The sequence below is a fragment of the Stegostoma tigrinum genome, chromosome 2, assembly GCF_030684315.1.
Source record: "Stegostoma tigrinum isolate sSteTig4 chromosome 2, sSteTig4.hap1, whole genome shotgun sequence".
Classification (NCBI taxonomy): domain Eukaryota; kingdom Metazoa; phylum Chordata; class Chondrichthyes; order Orectolobiformes; family Stegostomatidae; genus Stegostoma; species Stegostoma tigrinum.
In genome coordinates, this window is record NC_081355.1 from 69,390,741 (window position 1) to 69,412,400 (window position 21,660).

The 21,660-nt window shown below is 40.5% G+C and overlaps 1 protein-coding gene across 1 annotated transcript in view; it reads right to left on the reverse strand.

Annotated features, from left to right (window-relative positions):
• Positions 1–298: 298 nt before the first annotated feature.
• Positions 299–21,660, reverse strand: part of agmo (alkylglycerol monooxygenase) — a 349,880-nt gene continuing 328,518 nt past the window's right edge. The window contains exon 13 of the mRNA XM_048549597.2: positions 299–2,116. Within this exon, the coding sequence (XP_048405554.1) occupies positions 2,060–2,116 (57 nt within the window). The 3' untranslated portion in view covers positions 299–2,059. The remainder of the gene's footprint in view (positions 2,117–21,660) is intronic.

Sequence of the window (21,660 nt, forward strand, 5' to 3'; positions counted from 1 at the left end):
CTGTTGTGAATTGGCTAGTGGATTTGATCACTGGCTACTAATTAGTCACTTCAGGAAAATTCACTGATAGGTGACTTCCCTCCACAGCATGGGGTTGTGAGTCCTGATGTGAGGTCCTGAAGCAGGTGAGGAATATCCTGCCTCCTATTTCAATTACCAGGCTATAACCTATAGTCACAGCTTGGAAACCTGAAGTTAAAATTAGATTTTTGACAAATATACTAAAAGCTTGAAAAGAGGTTAGGATAGTCAATAAGTAAAAACCATAAAGTCAACTTAGAGAGTCACATTTCTAATAAAGGAACATTTTAATAATCCTTTGACTAGCATAAGCCAAAAAGGAGCAAAGAAAAAAGTACGTCTTTCTTAAAATACACTGAGGGCTGTTTCCTCAGCATGTTGAACATACAAAGTTGGAAGCTTACAATATAATTTTGAGCCTAAGTGGTATTCAGTTGCTCCAATCATCGTTCAGGGTCTCGCATTTGATAGTGAATTTAAAATGTCCCCACACTCAAAGGATTTACAGATCACTACTGGGGAGTGGAATGGTTCTGAGCAAAAAGGAGGCTAAGTAAGTGACATGAATGTGGGCTAACACATTGTAATTAGTGACCAAAACCTAATCAAATCCATATTAAAGTAGACAAAGAAAAGCAGCAGCTACGTCATGAAATATTGAACTAGAAATTAACTTGTGCCAGTAGGATGAAAGAAAATCTCACCCAGATTAACCACTGAAAAAAAATGCTTGTTAAAACAATAACCAGCAGTGTCATCAATTTAAATATGAGGTAGAGAATGTTAAATATATTCTGACCAGGTTATGATTAGATATTTTCTGATTAGGAGTAAATGGCAGCACTATAGCCAGGGGTCCATTGACACATATCGAAAGGTCTGATCAAAAATGAAATTTACGAAGAAGCATACGAGAAATACAAGTGAAATACCACAGAAACAAACTAAAGAAAGTTTTAAAAAATGAAAATAAGTTCTAAAAGATATATAGGATGCTTAAGGGCTATGAAAACACGTTGGCAATTACCATAAAAGACAATAGTGAGGTCCTTTACCCCAATGGAAGAAATAAAAGGATGTGTAATGGTGTTTAAAGGAGCCATGTCTTTCCTTGGAGATGAACGGATCAGCATGTATTTCAGTGTATAGCGATTGTTATAAATATTTTCTGTTTCTACAGAGAAAGGTGAAAGGTAAATACTATGATTATCTTCCAATGAATGATAAGTAAAAATCATAGTCCAAAACTCCAAAGTGAACTGGAAACATTACCAACTAGTCCTTTCATCAGTTTTCCTGATTTAGTTATTGCTAGAAAAGACAAAGAAAACATAATTTTGCAAAGTGGGATCGAAAAATAGTATGTAGATAGACACGCAGAGCTAAAATCAATCTCTGGATCTGAGATACAAGTGTAAACATCTTGCTACAGAGCTTCATCAAATGTTTACTTCCATCAAATTAGTTTTTAAAATTATGGATTTTTCTTTTGAAATATATTAAACAACATTTAAGGTTACTTTCAGCTTTTGTTAATTTTATGCAAACCTGTTAAGAAAGTCTGTGCAGAGGGTCAAGAACAAACTCAGGGAATGCACATTGGCAGTTCATTCGTATTGTTCTCAGTCATTAGCTTATTTTAAGCAAGTCAAAAATCTGAGCTTGTATAACCTCTGTTTAAATGTTGTAAACATTAGTACACTTGGAATTAAGTTCAAGAAAATTTGTAGTCAAAATATACTGGAACATGAACTACTTTAATCTTCTTATGCAAACTATCACAGATTATTATTCTTACTGATTTTTGATTCTAAGATACCAAAAGATTTTCGGCTCTATTACAATCAGAAAGCATATCTTTTCTCCAATAAAATGTTACTTTGTAAAATTATTTATTTTCCATTAGTTTGTATAGAGCCATGTCACATTGAATAGTCTGTCTGAGCGCTTTGTGAGTGACATTGCATGTTGCAGCTGCCCATGCTGCAGTGTTGTTTAGAAGCTGATTCATTCTCACACTGGTGTCCATTGGTATTTGTCAGATTTTCATTGCACCTCGCAAACCCCAGAAGGCCAAAGACAGAGAAAATCCAACCTGTAACAAAATATATAATTTAATCACCTTTACTCTGCTTCCTGCACATATATTTTAAGATCCAATTGTCAACGAGCTTCATCAAGTAATAGTTTACATTATTTCAATACCCCACTCATTCCATGACACCCTCTTTATGTAATATATTACAGCTCCTCTAGTTGACTTCTGACAGTATGTTATTGCAGAAATTAATAAATAAAATGTATCTCTTTCCTTACCAAAAGAGAAATAATAATTAATTCAAATACAAAACAAAGATTACTTCCAGAAAAAAAATTCTTATATCAATGAGCATTTTGAAACATGAAATGTAGTAATTGTCTTTCAATACTGGGGTTTCTTCATACTTATCTCAAAGGTCGCAGTCTGAGGGGTACCTTATAGAGGTTTATAAAATCATGAGGGGAAGTAGCCAAAGCACTTTTCCTAAGGTAGGGGTGTTCGAATCTAGAAGGTGTAGGTTTAAGGTGAAAGGAGAAAGATTTAAACGACAACTTTTTCATGCAGAGAGTGGAGCACGTATGGAACGAGCTGCCAGAGGAAGTGGTAGAGGTGGCTACAATCACAACATTTAAAAGGCATCGGGATGGGTACATGCATATGAAGGATTCAGAGGGATATTGGCCAAATGGCTGGCAAATGGGACTAGATCAGTTTAGGAAATTTGGTTGGCATGGATGAGTTGAACCGAAGGATCTGTGTCCGTGCTGTATGACTCTGACTAGATAACTACCATAGCGGAGTTGGAACTAAACAAGGTAAAATGGTTTACGTCACTCACCACCACTTCAGGTATAAAGAGACAGAAAAAAGCTGGAGGAAGCAGGAGGTATAGCCACTGTATGCCTCAGCAGGGGTTGATGCCAACAAGTGAATTTCTTTGTCATCCATACATACTTGAATCGATGCCATTCTGGTTTATTAACACTTGCATGAACTTTTATAACAAAGGTTTGGTATGGATGTGGAATTAAGTGAAGATAAATCGACATTAAGTTGGAATTGTGACATCAGCCTGTCCTTTTCCATGATTCAACGAGGCAAGAATGAAAGTGAGTAATGAACTCCTTCAATTTGTAGGTAAGTAATTAAACAACATGTAAAACCAATTAAGAACTGCATTAATCAGTGCACCAGTCTTCAAATCTGTCATCAACTCGCAAGGGTCATTGAGTGTGCAGCAGGGAGGATCTTCGTTGGTGAAGCTGTTCAGCTGGGAAAGCACTATCTGTGAAATGCAAGAGCTCCAGCCGTGGTTAAGTGAAGGTTATGAAACATCAGCATTCCTGCTCCTCTGACACTGCTTGGCTTGCTGTGTTCATCCAGCTCCATATCTTGTTATATCATTTCATGATCCTTTAGCTTGAATTTTCAGGATCGTTTATTTGCTGCATGTTTTGGATTTCATTTCATAATTGAAAGTTCGGAGATCTTTTCCATACAACCCAGGAATAATGAGCTTGAAGTGAAATCTGAGGTAAATTCAATTTCATTTACACTTACAGAAAATTCAGGTTTATTGCTAAAGTTTGAAGCACTCTGTTAAAACTTGGAATGGTTGTGACATAATTTCAGATTAAGGCAGTGAATTCAAAGGTGGCACCAATATTTTATACAAGTTACACTTTGATATGTCATCACAGAAAAACCAATTGTTCACAAATGTGGAGAGATGTGACCTTCTGCAATATGCACAAAATTAAACTCAGCTGACGTAGGCATTGTTAAAACAAAGACTCATCACAGTTCCCTACTCTAAACCACAATGCTCAAAACTTTCAAGGAGGCAGACAAGCAGCTGTTGACTTTTGCAAAGACCTGGATCAAAGATGGCAGCAGCAAATTTGATGGCTGGAAGAAAGCAGGGGAAGTATGGGAGGTGAGGTTGGTGATAGGGATTAAAAAACTGGAATATACTTGTACGAATAATGTGACCTCATAGTTAGAAAGAGGATATGGGAGAGGATTGGTGACATGCAGGGCAGGTCTCAACTTGTGGGTTCTAGTAGGCATTGCTGGGCCTCTTGCACAACAAAGAAAATTACAATATTTTAATACCTCATTCATTTCTTGGCATGTTCTGACTGCCCTTCACCCATCTGTCAAAGTAGTGACGGTTTGTGTTAAAATTGAAGGTCAGATATCAATATGATCTGCATGCCTACAGAAGGGCACTGCTGGCTTTTGAGCGTGTGAGCTAGCCACATGCCCAAAGGATCAAGTAAAATTCTCAGAAATAGCAAGAACTGCCAATGCTGGAGTCAGAGATAACGCAGTGTGGAGCTGGAGGAGCACAGCAGACCAGGCAGCATCAGAGGAGCAGGAAGGTTCACATTTCGGGTCAGGACCTTGCTTTAGAAATTGGGGGAGGAGGAAGGGAGCTCTGAAATAAACAGAGAGAGGAGGGATGTGGGTGGGGAAGGTAGGTAGGATGATGATAGGTGAAAGCAGGTAGGCAGTGGTGAGGATTGGTCAGTGAAGTGGGTGGGGTGGATAAGTGGGAGAGAAGACAGATAGGTTGTGTCAGGTCAAGGAGGTGGGGATAAGAGGGAGGGTTGGTCACAGAATGAGGCCAGGGGTGGGGAGGTTTTGAAGCTAGTAAAGTCTACATTGAGACCATTGGGTTGTAGGGTCCGAAGGCGGAATATGAAGTGCTGCTCCTCCAGTTTCAAGTAAAATTCTTGACTGTCAGGACCATTGATTTTCTGGCCCATAAATAACATGGGATACTATAATTGCCCAACTGATTGCTATTTACCAAGTGGTAGCAGTATGTCAAGCTTGGCAGTGCCTTATTTGTTTGATTTAGCTTCACTTTTAAATTTCAATTTTGCCTCAGATACATGCTGTGACCTTTCAATTAACTGGCTTTAGTCTGTCGTTTGTCACAAATCCTAAAGATAATGTACTGGCTGTTTGCAAACCTTATTACCTGTTGTTTTGAGTTTTAGTTACAGTTTTATACCACATTTATCATTGGACACTGACATTTAAGGACGGCATTCTCTCTCCAACAAAATGGTCATAGCTTGTTGTTTAAATTATTCAAACAGCTTTTTGTTCAAAAAATAGATTTTAATTCAAATTGACAAACAAGGTATCACTGCACACTTTTCACAATAACATTATATTGATTTGTTGAATTGTGTTTCTCGAATCTAATACCTCCATAAATGTTTTAACTTGAAGATGGGATATTAATTTCCAGAGCACTGACTCTTAACTGAAGACAGTTCCCTTGAGACCCAATTCAAGCAGGAAAAGAAAATGTTTATTCCACAAGCACAGTGAGAAAGGAAATCTTCTTGTCTCCCATTTTAGTCAGACAGTTGTAGTTTCAGTGTAGCATGTGAGAATTTGTAGCATACATCAGTAATGCCAGTGAGCAAGTTGAACACTGTATACTGATGTAAATGTAAAGCTGTGTTGCTGTTTACTGAAAAGGGTTATTGCAACATATTTTGCAGATTTCTGGAACCAATTTATTCCATAAACAGAGCTTAAATGTTACAAGGTGAGAAGTTGTTTTGCATGGATAGGTTTCCTATGTCTGCCAAATAAGCCATTTCCAGCAAGGTCACAGATGCAACCACTTTGACAACTGGAGCACTGGAATAATGGGACATGGGGATTTATCTGGCTAGGATTATAACCCTACTTAATTCTCCGCACCAGAAATCCTGAAATTGTCTTATTGTCCCTAAAGTCTTTAGTTAAAATCTGATGAACATCCCTCTTGTCTTCTTGCAGTCTTAATTTTAACCTGCTCTTCTGAGCAGACAGGGAAGATGTCAATTTGAAACCAGCACTGTCTCTTGTTAAATCTGAAGGTTGAGATCTGATAATGTTGGGACAGGATCCTTCTTAACCAGTAGTCAGATTGGTGAAGGAGAAGAAAAGGGTCTGAGCAACAAGAGAGTAAAAGTATACGCATTTTGAAACATTTTACAATACAACACAGAGGCAGGAGGACTGTTCCTTCTTTAAAGATGGTTGCAGTTTGGAAGCTGCCCTGAAAGAAGACACCAAGTGGATAAGGAAATGGATTCCCCAGTAAAACGATTATGAGAGCAGGGGCAGTCCAATTTGGTTTGGTTGCATCAACTGCAATTCAGGGTACTGAATGCATTCCATATCTCCCAAAACCCCATTCTCACAAATCAGTTCTTCAGCACAAATCTGCAACCACAAGGTCCAGGAGATGAAGCCTGCTCCACTGGAGCTTTTGCCACTTAGCAGGGCCTTTTGTAGGGGAATACCTTTGCACAAGCACAGGCTGGGCCACAAAAATCGGCCCAGAGCTTTCCAGAAGCAGAGAAAGAGGAGATATCAGGGAGGGCTGACAGTGTGCCCATGGATTGTGACTATTCAGAATCAGACAGCTTCCCAAAACTATGCAATTGCCTCATGTCTATTCCCCTCAATACTCCATTGGTGGCTGATGCAGGAGACAGTCTACAGTGCACAGTCAGATCACCAATTTCCTGTGGAAGTTACAGTGCTTGGAAGGGGGCATGAGGACCTAAGAATCATTTTTCTTTATTCTATTTGGCAGTGACGTTGGCAACACACTATCGTGGCATAGGTTATGATATTGCTATTGCAATTCTTTTCTTTCTTGTTGGTCATGTCTAAGTAATCGCCCTCAACAAATTTCCATCAACCACTGGGTATTGTATGACCTGGGCAGCTCCCCTTTCTAAGCATTAAACATTATTTCACCCTATTAGAATTACAAAGTTTCTGCTTTCCCTCTTGCCATTTGGCACTATGCTGTTGCCTGCCAGTTACAGGCACTCTCTGTTCATTTTGGACAAACAACTGACTGGGACAACGCACATGTGGCTTGGGAGTTAATTGCCAAGTGTCACTGCAGCACCAGACCTTCCACGATCAGAGCTTAAACGTGACCGAACAAGGGCTATTGCTTTTTGTCATGTCCAACGTCAAACCGGTTTCAGCTCAGGGTGAGCTTCAAACTGAAAGGCTGATGGCAGCCATTCTGTTTTCCCTAAACCATTCGTTTTAAAGGCGTAAAAAGTATGAAGACAATGGAAGTGACTTAAATATTGCACAATATATATTTTAAAGCCTTCTAATTCTTTTTAATCTGTTGTAAATCTACTGCCATCTAAGATATTATGTGCAGCTGCACACTGTCTTCCCAGCCCTAAATGCATGCCATTTTAGTAGTTTGATTCAGAGAAGTGTTTTACTTGTTTACAATCTGTTTAAATAATGGCCTTGACTTCAACTTCAGGGCATCCCCAGAGATCTGATTTGCTGAAATAAGTTAGAAGCTCAGAAGCTCTGAAATCATGAAGCGGGACTTCTAGATCATCCCTAAACAATTATTGTGTGAATATGGAGAAAGTGGAAAAAAAAGTGATTTAAATAAAAACCAAGATAGAATCAGTGGCAAAGAACAACCACAACCTCAAGTTTTATGTCAAAGTTTATGAAGAACAAGAGATCAGAATCTCTCCAGGGAAATGCAAGCAAGTCTTTAATGAATTAACTGATCAAACTGACACTGAACACAAATTTAAGTCGGCGGAAGTGAGAGGAACAGAGGAAGCTGCAGGCTGATTGGAGGATGGAAGACAGGTACAGTGAAGCTCAGCTGGAGTGAGATGCAGAATTTCAGGAGTCACATGGAAGTGGGGCATTCTGACCAATAGCAGGATTTATATACTTAAATGCCTCAGGCTGTTCATAACCTGGGGCAAAGAGCAGAGGAACTCACTCATGAGATTTGTTTAGCAATTTGAGAACATGTGAGCTCCTCCACTGAAAAAATGGCCTAGCTCAGGGAGAATTCTACATGCCATAACACTGAATGGATGCAAGAACATTACGTGACAGAAGCAAAATACATGTTACATTCTGTCCCAGGGATAGCCATGTTGTACTGCCAACTCCCCAGGCTGCTGATTTCCTTGGATATACCACGAAAGGGCTCAATGGTGGCGACAGTGTCATACCTGCCAGTGAATTTTCATCTTTGGCACCTCTGACTGAAGCACCATCTAAACAACAATGCTCATAATGTAAGCTGCCACAATATTGGCACTGGGCAGGCTGCCTATGGTTGTACCCTCATTGACACTGCAGTCCCAAGAATGGCACTGTAGGCATCTCAACCTCACACATAAGCCAGCAAGCAGCAGCTTCCACTCTTGCCTCACCCACAGTAGGTGAATCCCATTGGAACAAAGGTGTACCAATGGTGGCGGGCCAGTAATTTTACTCTGGATTCACTTGGGTGAACGGTTAGGCTTCCTGTTCACTGATTTACCCAAAATATAACAAGATGGTTCACAGTAATGGTGGGATTTGTTTTGTGCTTTCACTGAAGCACTAGAACGATGCAGTGGGTGTGTGACACGGTGCTGGGTAAGTGGTGCCACTCTGAGGCCGGTGGTGATGCATTTTCCAGGCATTGCAGGGGAACAGCAGATGTATCGGTGTGGCAGGCATGTCAGTTATGGCCACTCCTTGTGGGAGGGGGGGGGGGGTAGCGCTGAGCCAAATGCAGGCAAGGATGTGTTGTGCTTAGGAGAAATGTTAGGATCCATGAAGCCAAACCTTTCACTGACCTTTTAGACATCCCACTAGAAGATTTTGCAGAGCAGGATAATTGGGCTCCACAATATCTTCCTCCTCCTTGTCCTCCAAGTACCAGGTATATTTGACAACAAGGTGTCAACCTGGTGAAGCTTCAACACAGGACTCCGCCCCCAGACTGTGTCAAACAATATAAGCACCAAGTAAAAGGCAGGGTTAAATGATTCCACAACGAATGCATTGGAAAAAGCTCTGCAGTCCTGCTAGATCTTGTTGTGAATGGTGGTGGACAATTAAACAGCTAGCTGGAGGAGAAATCTTCACCAGTATTCCCATCCACAATGATGCGGATGGGCAGTGCATCAGCGCAAAAGACAAGGTGAAGCATTCACAGCAATATTCAGCATGAAGGGCCGAGAGGATGATCTATTCTGGCCTCCTCTGAGATCCCCAGTATCAAAAATGTTGGCCAGCAGCTAATCCTCTTTACTCTATATCAAGAATGATAATCAAGAAGTAGCTGAAAGCAATAGATACTGCAACAACTATGGGCCCAGACAATGTTCCAACAATAGTACTGCAGACTTGTGGCCCAGAATTTGGTGCACCCTGGGCCAAACTATTCCATTACAGTTACAATACAGTTACGATGTTATAGACAATTGTCCGGGTATGTCCTCTAAACAAAAAGCAAGATATACTTAACCTGCCCCAGCCAATTACTGTTCCATCAATCTACTCTTGACCATCAATAAAGTGATCGAAGAGGTCAAGAAGCAATACTTCCTCGAATATAATCTTTTCAATTATGTTCAGATGGGTTCTGCCAGGGCCACTCAGTTTTTAACCTCATTACGGCTTTGGATCATACATGGGCAAAAGAATTTAAATCCAGGGCTGAGTTGAGAGTAATGACTTTTTGAGATCAAAGCTGTTTTTGATAGAGTACGGCATGAAGGAGGCAGAGAAAAATGTGGGTAAATGGGAATCAGGAAGGGTTTACCACAGATAATAAAAGGGTTTACCACAGTTTTACATTTATAGAATCCCCACGGTGTGGAAACAGGCCATTTGCCTAACAAGTGCACACGAACTCCCTGAGGGGCATCCCATCCAGACCCATCCCCTATCCTGTAACTTTGCATTTCCCATGGCTGATAGCCCTAACCTACACATCCCTGAACACAGTGGGTAATTTGGCATGGCCAATCTACCTAATTTGCACATCTTTGGACTGTGGGAGGTAACCCACGCAGACAAGGGAAGAATGTGCAAACTGCACACAGACAGTTGCCTGAGGGTGGAATCGAACACAGATCCTCCATGCTGTGAGGTAGCAGTGCTAACCACTGAGCCACTGTGCTGCCTCTAGTTCTCTAATTTGGACTCATACCTTGCACATAGGAAGATGGTTGTGGTTATCGGAGGTCAGTCACCTCAGCTCTAGGACGTCTCTAAATGAGTTCATTAGGACAGTGTCCTGAGCCTAATCATCTTAGCTGCTTCATCAATGACTTTCCATCCATTAACAAGGTCAGAGTGGGATGTTTGCTGATGGCTGTAGAATATTCTGAACCGTTTATGACTCCTCAGATAGTTTCTGGCCAGCTCTGTTGTGTACAGTGCAGGAGATCACCGCCACAATATAAATTCTTGAGCAATAATACTGGAGGACACTGCCCAACTGGTCAAGGCACTAGAATTGTGCCTTCAGGAGTCTGGTGACTTACTCAGTGGTGTCTCAGACAGTGGTTGAATGGACCCTGAATCTCCACTGTCGGGTTATGCACATTATGAATAGTGACCTCATCCATGGTTAATCCTCATCTTCCAGCAACCATTCACACAGTCTCTCTGATCGCATGAACAACTGCTGCAATTACATTTGCCTCAGCTCAAATGTGTCATGGCATGTGACAAGCTGTATACCATCCAGATAATGACAGAATTAAATCCCTTCCTATTAATAAATGCAGATGACTTCTCTGCTGGGGCTTTCATAGCCAGGTGGCTACAGTAAATCACACCATATTTGAATGCATCCTGTCATGAAGTTAAAGGTCATGGCCTGAAAGGTCCCATCACTCAGGAACCCAATCTGCTCTGTGCCCTCTCGTACAGCTCATCTGTCACATTTCTGGCGCTGTGGTGGGTGGACACTTATTTAATGCCACTGAAACCACTGCCGCATCTTGAGATTACCCAGAGACAAAGAAGTTCAAGACTGCCATCACTTACAGGGCCACTGTTACATTCCTGGAGACATTAGAGAGCAACCCTGTAATGTTGCAAACTTAAACAAAAACACCTAACGCAGCGTATTCTAGTGACTTCAGTTCCTTTACGTATACTTGCACAAATGTCAACAAAATTAACAGTCAGCTAACTATCCTGTTGGCTCAGATAAGATGAAATGATTCAAAATATTAAAATATCTTAAAGGCTCCATCAGCTTTTTGTTTAAATGTTGCATTGAATTGGGATGGGCGCGAAGATGGAAGGTCAATTATGCTATGGGTGATGTGAAGGTCAAATGATCTGAAACTACCTGTGAGAGCAATTATTCTCAGGGTGGCTTTGATAAATATGAGATATATTTAGGGTACATTCTATGCAGGTATATGTATAATACTCAGCTATATAGACACAAAAACAAGTCAGACATATGATACAAATTAAATATATTTCTGCCATATTTAACAGACAAAATTATTTGTCATACAGTGAAACTTTTTGATGTAGTTCATAGGGTAGAACATAATCCCTCTTGAAAAGCATTCTTGTGAGGTCGGGACGGCTTCTTTGTCCTCTAGGGAACTTACTCGCTGTTTGTCGGGAATGGGATCATCTGAATGGTTTGTTTCAAATGGTTTGAGCTATCCTGCACAGCTAGTTGTGCCAAACCAGGCCCACTACTTTCCAAGTTATTGGGCTGATGGGAAGAAATAGCGTTTCCTCCAAAAACAGCTGTGTTCCTGAGAGAGTGCAGACGCCGAGACATTCCTCTGCTTACTGCCTTTCAACTACCTGTTCTGGTCACAGGCCTTTCGGTGGAGAGGGGAGCAATGAGGTTAACCACAGGCACCCAACTGTTTCAATTAGGTAGCACAAACGCTGCACAGTAAAAAAAGCCTTTGATCCACAACAGTTCAGCAAGAGAATGTCTACCATTCACTGCCTTTATCATTACATTCCGGTGTATAAAAATACTTTGTGACCCCCATTCAGCATCATTTGACAGGAGTCTAGTTGCAATTTGCAGCTACTTGAGCTACAAAGGACCATTACCCAGGGATGGCTTGACAGTATTAAAGAAGAACTCAAGATTATTTGTTCACATGAGGACATTCAGAAAAGAAATCGGAACATGATAAGAAGTAATTTTCAAGGCAAGTACCAAAATTAAAAGCGTTATGGCAGGATATTATGTCCATATTTTTCTCGTGACACACGGGTTGAAAAAGCACGTTAGTGCCTGAATCCTTGTACTGTATAGGAATGATATTCAATGACTCTAAATCCACACAGTGTTCCATCCACTCCTCGAACAGAAGTAGTAACAGACCCATTCACAATGTAGGGGGGAGATTGTATCTTTGTGAAGGATTACTTATCTAAATTTCCCACTGTTTGACAACTTAGCAACACGAGTGCAACTATCATTGACACAATGACAGCTATTTTCAGTTTATTCAATATCCCAAACAGATAGCATCTGGCAAAGGATCACAATTGACTCGTAAAACATTTGAAGACGTGTACACTAAGTCCAGAGTGACTCAAATCACATTGTCACCCCACAATCCTCGTCCAAATTGTCTAGAATACATGGTACATATTTATCAAATGTCCATCAACAAAACAAGATTGTCTCATTGCATTGCTACATTTTTGTGCAACATCAAAGGAGTACAGATTAGCATCCCAGAACAATTTAGCATCCCAGAACAGAGGGCAAGTGTGAATGACCTTACTCAGCAACCATTAATCTGAATATCCCAAGACAGAGGACCTTTTCCAGCAGATTTAGAGTAAAAAGAAAAAGATGAGCAATAGCAAACAGACAGATAACTAGGCTGTGCACTGGGTAGCGAGTACAAATTAAGAATACATATGCTTAAATACCAGCAAACATTTCCAGAGCCAGCCCAGAGTCATTACAAAGTCATTTGTTAACCTGGTGTGACATTGCAAAGGAACAGAAGCTAACTCAGATCAATGCATGACAACCAATCATGCATGAAGAGAGGGAGGAGAAACAACTCATGGTGATTGCTCAGTTACGTTGAGCGACAGTATCTAGCACCAAGAACACCAAGCTGTCAAACACATGGAAAGAACACTGCATACCTCTCCGGAGGAGTAGATGACAAGTATATTTGACTCATTTTGGAAGGCCAAATTTGAAAGCAGAATACATGGTTAGTGGCAAAATTCTCAGCAGTGTGGAGGAACAGAGGGATTTTGGGGCCCACATCCATAGATCCCTCGAAGTTGCTACCCAAGTTTATAGGGTTGTAAAGAAGGCGTATGGGGTGTTGGCTTTCATTGGTAGGGGGATTGAGTTTAAGAGCTGCGAGGTTACGCTGCAGCTCTATAAAACCCTGGTTAGACCACACTTGGAATATTGTGTTCAGTTCTGGTCACCTCACTATAGGAAGGACGTAGAAGCTTTAGAGAGGGTGCAGAGGAGATTTACCAGGATGCTGTCTGTACTACAGGACAGGTCATATGAGGAAAAGTTGAGGGAGCTAGGGCTTTTTTTATTGGAGCAAAGAAGGATGAGAGGTGATTTGATAGAGGTTCACAAGATGATGAGAGGCATAGAAAGCATGGATAGTCAGAGACTTTTTTCTCAGGCGGAAATAACTATTATAAGGGGCATAATTTTGAGGTGATTGAAGGAAGGTGTAGGGGAGATGTCAGAGGTAGATTCTTAACACAGAGAGCGGTGGGCGTGTGAAATGCACTGCCAGTGGTGGCAGTGGAGTCAGATACTTTAGAGATTTTTAAGCTATTCTTGGACAGGCACATGGAGGATAGTAAAATGCAGGGTAGATTGATCTTAGTAGGATAATAGGTCAGCACAACATTGTGGGTTGAAGGGCCTGTACCGTACTATGTTCTATGGCCCAGGTTCTATAACAGGATGAGTTCTCAAACGTCCAACGGGTTACATTAGAAGTTGAATTGTTATTGTCTATTCTGATTTTCCCTGTTGGCATCATTATCAAATTGACAACGTGTAAATATTCAACCAATTATATCTGAGACAAGAAGGAAATGTGAAATGTCTCACAGAGTATGTCAGTCTGCCTTTAAAGAGATATACTCATGATGTCATCATTACCTCATAACATGTACCCTGAGAACATAAAAGTCTCACATTCCATCTTAATTCAGGTTACTTGAAGCATGAAATGCTGAAAGAAGTATGTCACTCATTGTAACTGAATAGCTTGATGTTAGCCCAGGCATCGAAATGTCTGTGAATGTAATATTCATATATATTAGTGAGCTGTAATCCTATTGGCTTCTTCAATCCTGCATTATTCACAGCTACAGTGCTAAGTTATGGGGAGTAACATATGCTTCACCAAAGCAGGTAAAGGCACTCATCAGGATGAGATGAGATTTCTCAGCTTTCAGTTCCCATTGCTCCAATTTCCTCTCATTTTGGCTATCTAACTCCCTTATAGAGAGGTGCTCAAAGATCATCCAGTGATGAGGCTTGTAACTCAAACTTCCAATGACACAGTGATGTGCAAGGGGTTTACTAGGGAGAACCTAAAAATAGTTAAAAGAGAAAGGACATTCAAGTTTTTACAACTACCCCAATGTACAATCAGACTGCTATTGTTGAAATACAATCAATGGATACACCAAACATGCTCATTGTTGAACCAAAGATATGGGGGAGCAGAGGAATGGAGTTACCACCACCTTTAATTCACCAGAATGTTTTGCTGGCATTGAAGACCAGTTTACCTCAATGGCCTTTGTGTAGCAAAAGTCACCATATAGTTACACACTCCTCATTAACCACAATCTACCCTCAGCAGGGTCTGATTGACCTGGCAAAAATTCTATAAAGATAAGAACTAGCAGCCACAATCCTTTTTCAATACTATATCAGAATGCAAAAAATAACTTTCAATTTTATGCATTTTTAACATTTTGACATTAAAAGCACAGAATCATTCGTGCGACTGGCACCTACGCATATTTTGCTTCGGTGGGAATAAAGAAGATTTTAAAGCCAAATACTCTGTTGCTCATTTGAACAAGAAAACACTGCTTGTGGTAACTTTGGAAACAGTACTGTCCATTTATTTTCCTTTGACACCACAGTGGTACAGGCCTGTCAGAGCACAAGGCAGATCAGGCTTTAGATTATGGAAGTGACTGACCAGCAGAAACAATTTCAACAGTGACAGTGTAGACATGGAATATCATCATTTACAATGGTGGGTTTGTCAATTTTGCCACCTCAAAGCTGGGTCACAAGTTGAGATCTGCTGACTGAGCATCCAGAGGCTACGAGCTATTTGGTCAGGACATCTCAATTTCATGCTGGCTAGTGTATTTATAAGAATTCTGAAGGATTACTTCAACCGTTTAAATATATATTCTGAATTTACTTTAATTGAATGACAGGAACAGATCTTTGTAACAATTAAGGCATCAGTTAATTGTTTGGACCCATACATTTGCGCAATAACTGGACAACAAGTTAAACCTCTTGGAATTCTGAGTGTACAGAACGCTAGAGTTTCAACAGCATCCTCTCTGATTTACAAGGCAGTGATCTGTTGTTTGGAAATGTATCTGCAAAGAATGCAACAGTACTCAGAAAAGAACATTTTCCTATTTTAACCGTAGGCATTTTGAGATGATAAATATAAAATTAAAGAGACAATCTTGGATAGGAGAATTGTAAACCCCAGGCAAAATGGAAATAGCAGGTACGGTAATAACCACATTTAGCAATCTTACCAATTTAACAAGTGTAATAATAAAGTGCCATTAATTCAGTTTAGCAAGCATTCATCACCCTTAATAATAATGTAAAGTGTTTTCCATGCTTATCATGAAAGTTTATTACATAAATTGCATGTGTTACACCACTGACTTTTTCACTGGAACTTGTTTTCATTCATTACTTTTCACAAGTTTGGCTAACATAACCACCTAATTCAACTGGTTGGTGCAAGCAGGGCATTATGACAATGGAACATTTTCTATTGGAATCAATCATGAATGTGTGAAACTTTTGAATGCTAATATCCTTCCATGAGAAAGTGGTTTGCTAAGCTCAGGAAGAGAGAGCATTAAGAGAGTTTCAGTGGGGTGAGAAGACTGTCACCAGCTAGGAGTTATTTAAGAACACTGCTTCATCACTGAATTCATGCGAATCAACCTTCTCCTGCTCACTCTTAATCACATTAGTGACAAACTATATGCTGAAATATATTAATAGTAATGCTGCTTCTACTATTTGTTTCTTAAAAGTGGTGTGTCAAGTATGTTTGTTTCCAGAAGATTTCAAGCTTGCAAAAAAAATGTAGAGCATGTCAGCTCGTAAAACAGTACACCATGTGGAATACAGAGTTGTATGGACACTACATCCAGTCCAAAGTAAACATACTAAGCCTACCTTATCCTGAGTCCAAAGTCTGTGAGTAAGATAAAAATGATTGACAACCGCAGCAAAAGGAAAATTTTATCCCTAATTTTATACAGTGCCAAATAAAATGTTCTCAATACAACATGGGAGCAAAGCAGACTGCGGAAACTGAAGAAGGGTCTCGACCCGAAATGTCAAACTTTCCTGCTCCTCTGATGCTGCTTGGCCTGCTGTGTTCATCCAGCTTCACACCGTGTTATCTCAGGTTCTCCACAATTGGCAGTTCCTACTATCTCTGCAGAAACTGGACACTTGGTTTTCAAAAGGAGTTTTTATTTATTTTGTGGCATGGACATTGCTGCCTGGCCAGCATTTATTGCCTGTCCTGGTTGCTCTTCAGAAATTGGTGTGACAGTGAAGCACTTTAGCCATGGTCAACTGAAAGTCTATTGTCCATAGCACTTCTTCCCTGACTACTGTACTGCTTGACAGGAGACGGCCAACTTCTTGGAAGACACTTGACTTGGTCTGCACTTCATTCACCTTGTGCGGCACATCTCTGGCGCTGCCCAAAGCTGCAGTTCGACTTTGCACCTCTGAAGGCAACAGCATTACCAGTGCCAACCATATCAGCTGCCGGAACTCTAACAGGGTTCACGAGCTGCCTTCCGCTCAGCTGGGTTATCCCTTCTCAGGACAGTGAGCCAACTCAAAACAGTGAAAACTCCAACATCGAATCTACCAGCACAGAGACGGCTCTTGTGCGAACAACAAGGTCTCAAGCAGCTCAGGTTTTCACAGCAGATTGCTGCCGACATCTGCAGCCTCTTAGAACAGGACTTGCCTCTCAGTGGAACAGATGCACATGCACAGAGCAACATTTTTGGACAGTTAATTGTGAGGCATGGATGAAGATAGGCAGTGGGATGAGGATGATTATTGATTGTTCAGACAGGGATGTGAGGTGCTTGGAGAGAAATCAAAGCAAAAGAAAATTCTGAGAGATTCAGGCTGTGGGAGTTGAGAAAATGTCATGCCATTCATAAGACATGTCCCTCCTCAGGTCCTGGTGCACTGACTCCAAGTTGGGGAAACATCCCATCATCCCTTTTCTGATGAAGGGTCTAGGCTTTTGTGGAGCTTTTTAGGAGCTTTTGTGCTCCTAAGATGCTGCTTGGCCTGCTGTGTTCATCCAGCTCCACACTTTGTTATCTTGGATTCTCCAGCATCTGCAGTTCCCATTATCTCTGATCCCATTTCTGCTGCTGACTTCCTTAGCTATGTCTGTTTGATAGGAGAGGCTGCATTCTTCTTCCTTTCCTCACATCACTGCAGCCTCTCAGATAAGCAAGATATCCAAATGGGAGGAAGAAATTCAGGGATTCCAGGCCTTGTCTCCATTCCTGTGATGGCTATGTCCAGCTGAGCCTTTCTGACCTGCCATCCTTTAAATGGAGATCATCCTTTTGACAAAATTGCCACGGCAACTTGCTAACCTTTCCTGACCTGTTTCCAGGAACTGAACATAGTTTGACAATGCTGTGGCTCAATGAAATAGTGTTGGAAAAACCAAAATTTTGGATCTTGGCCTACCACCAGCCCCACTGTCTGGTGAGGGACTAAGGTGGGAGAAGTCCATTCTTGAGTGTGGTCAAGTTGAAGTTGACAATGGCTGCCCACTCCAAAAGTTGCCTGGAAGAAGAATATTTATAACTGTCAGGCAGTTGAAGCTAAAGTGAACTTTTGGAATAGTATAATTGTGCCTCTGAGGCCAAAGCTGGAAGATTTCAGCCCCATTCCAGAGTCGTCCAGCAAGTGGGGAGACCAGGAAATTGTCTCGAGATAATCAGTTGTCATCCAATACCCAGGATGGACACCAGCTCAGTGGAAGTAATTCAGAAGGTTTAGGTTTGCGCTCCAATCTAAAAAGTCCGCAATTTCGGCTCTCAATTTGGGATGACATATAAGGGGCCAAGTAAGTCTAAAAGGTGCCAGTAAATGTCTCCATTGTAATGGCACGTGATACCCTTTAGCCTTGGATGCAGACCAATGATAAGTTATACTGTGGAGATAAAAGCTACAAGGGGAGCACCTCAGCTAGTATTCCCTTGTAAATGGATAAACAATATGTTAAGGCTTGCTCAACAGCAGGAAGCATGGCCTTCATGAATTTTATGAATTCAATTCACAAATAAAATCAAGCAACCTGTGTTCCAACTGGCAGCCATGTCTCCCACATGAGAACAGTAGTCTACGGTTCAAATGCACTTCACTGGCTGTAAAGCAGTTCAGGACATGCTGAAGTCGTGGAGGTTGCTGTGTAAATGCATGTCTTTTACTTAAAGTTGTTGCAAAACTAAGTGTAGAGTCAAATTTGGCTGCAGCTCAATTCACACTGGGTGCTCAATTTAGTCATAATTTCTGCAAACCACAAACTTACCTTTGGAATTTAGTTGTGATACTAATAATGTGGAATAAAAATGGCCTTGACTTAATAACCACCACAAATGAATCTAATTATCAAGAACATAAATAAAAAGAACAAAATGGACCAGTCCAGTGCAAAACCTCCTTGCAGTCTTCAATTCGATCTCTTCAAAAAAAAATACGTTTGCATCAAAGGTACAAACACGGCTGGTATGGACAGCCAAAAAGGAATATTTCGTGGAAGTGCCATGAAAATGTCCAAAACTATCAATGTTTTACCGAGGCTCTAATTAACATATTTCACGTAACAGCCAGTAGAGGGAAGAAAATGAGATTGGAAGTGTTCGTGGGATATTAATGAATGGATTGAAAATAGCATACACAACATGAATAATCATCATTTCTTGTAGAAAATTTAGCTCCCATCACATTCTGTGATTTCGTCTATTTCTGTGCCCCAGACTTCTCATAAATATCCAGATATTTGGAACAAAGATCAAAGTGGCTGATCATAGCACTGGAGAAACCTGCAGCCATCTGTTTTACTAGATCATAAAAATTAAAATGTAGCCTGTAAACTTAATTTGTAAAGAAACCACGCAGAACATTTGTGCAGCACCGCATTTGTTAATAGTTCGAATCGGTTAAGCTCAACATTTTTTAAAAAGCTGTGCATTGGTAACAGAGCCTGGAAAAGCGTCAACCTTGGTTAACACCTGAATTAATATTATTCAGTTAAAGAAACATCTGTTTCAAAGCCATTCACCTTATAACTATTGCTTGTAATGACAGTAATAAATAAGTCAATTCTTTGAAAGGAATTTTGAAATAGCAACACAAAGGAAAATACATTGAAAGGAAAGAAGACCAAATTCATTTGTACTTCCCCAAAAAGTGAAGTTCTCACCATGATTTCAAGGCATATTGAACCCTTCGCCTTTTTGTTCAGAAATGATTTACTTAATTTTTATTCCTGGTTTAACTAGAAGTCAGAATCAGAATTAAACTACATCAAGGTTTATGAGACAGGAAATGCATATTGGGTTCAATATTCAGTGATGCAGGGAGGGAGTGGGATATTTGTCAGGAGCTGGTCAATCCTAATACTCTGACAAGGCATATCAAGGTAAATTTAATAGCATGATCTTTCACTACATTTCCCATTCACAGTTGTTATTTCCAGACTGACAATAAAATTTGATGCACATGGCCTTATTTAAATATCATAACCAGCACAGGGCCTCTCAGGAATCAGTTACTCATCCAAACCCATACTCGCCACCTCGGACGTGAAGTGGGTGCATTCCTGGAGATTAGGTCAGGCTTTCCATTTTTAAGCAGTTTAACAACCTCTTCCCCACATATTGTCAAGTCACATCTACCTGGTGGTGAAGTAATCTTGCTACATCAAGTTGTCAAAGCGAATCACTCTGGATTGAACACATCTATTAAAACTCTCCAGATTTGATTAGATACTCTCCAATCTGAGGGTTTTTAATTCTTTTGGTGTGGGAAACTATCTATCGATATTAATACCTGTATCAGAGCCCACGTGTTGAGAGCCATCAAAAAGAACACAATGCTTTCATTGCAGAAAACCTTCTTGAAATCAATGTACAGCAACAGAAACCAGATAATTTTGGTCATCTGTGTGTTAGCATGGATCTTTCAAATGCTCACATTATCAACTTTAAAACTAATGTTTTAAATAGAAAGAATTAACCATTAACATTTTGGTAGGGCGATTCTGCTAGTGGAGTGGTAAAGAAGATTTCAGGTTTGTTAGAGTGGGGAGACTGAGACCTTATTGTGCCATAAACAATAGGGAAGGAGTCATAAGTAGATGAAGGACTTGTGCACTGAAGCGGAAAGGCCACTCAAATGAGCCTTGAGGAAAATTAAAGCAAGATGGTCTGTACTGAAGAAGTCCATCTAAGAAGGATCTAATCGGTATAAGTATTAATGGTAAAGTAACTGGGTCATTCACTTCTGCAACTGATCACATAATGTTGCCTGACTGAAATCAATTGCCTTGTCATGGATATTATTAGGTGTTAAATAGTGTTCCTTCCTAGTGCTTCAGATGGATATTGGTATTCCCATAGCATTTTATGACAATCTGGCAATTTTTATTTTAATAGGGTTGCTAATTATTCAGGAGTCAGGTATCCAGGAATTACAAATAATTAACTGCTATGAGAAGCCCAGTGAGAAAAATCATAGATATTAAACACTGCATGTTTCTTGGTAATTTCCTTGTCTTCTCTTACTGCTCCTTCACTGTTACCTCTGATACCCGTAGATTCCCTTCAGATTCTCCTCTGCAGGCTGTACCTCAGCAACATCATCCAAAAACAAGACTGTTAATTTCCAGATTATCACCTGACACTGTGCCTGCCTCAGCTCAATTTCTGTTGAATTTCTTGTTCATGCTTTGTTATTTTCTGATTCAATTATTCAGCACACTAGTGGCTCTTCTTCCATTTTCTATCTGAAATGAACTTGCTTATAGAGCCATATGACACAATTTTAAAGTGTGGAGCTGGATGAACACAGCAGGCCAAACAGCATCTCAGGAGCACAAAAGCTGACTTTTTGGGCCTAGACCCTGAAGGGTCTAGGCCCGAAACGTCAGCTTTTGTGCTCCTGAGATGTCGTTTGGCCTGCTGTGTTCATCCAGCTCCACACTTTGTTATCTCGGATTCTCCAGCATCTGCAGTTCCCATTATCACTGACTCAATTTTCATCCCACTTCTTACTTAGCAATGCCTATTGATGCTGCTTTCATTTGGATGAGGTGGGGCAGCGTAAGATGGGGACAGAGGCAGATTACTGTTGAGGCAGATAGAACAAGGTGTAGAGCTGGATGAACACTTCAGGCCAAGCAGCATCAGAGGAGCAGGAAAGCTAATGTTTCGGG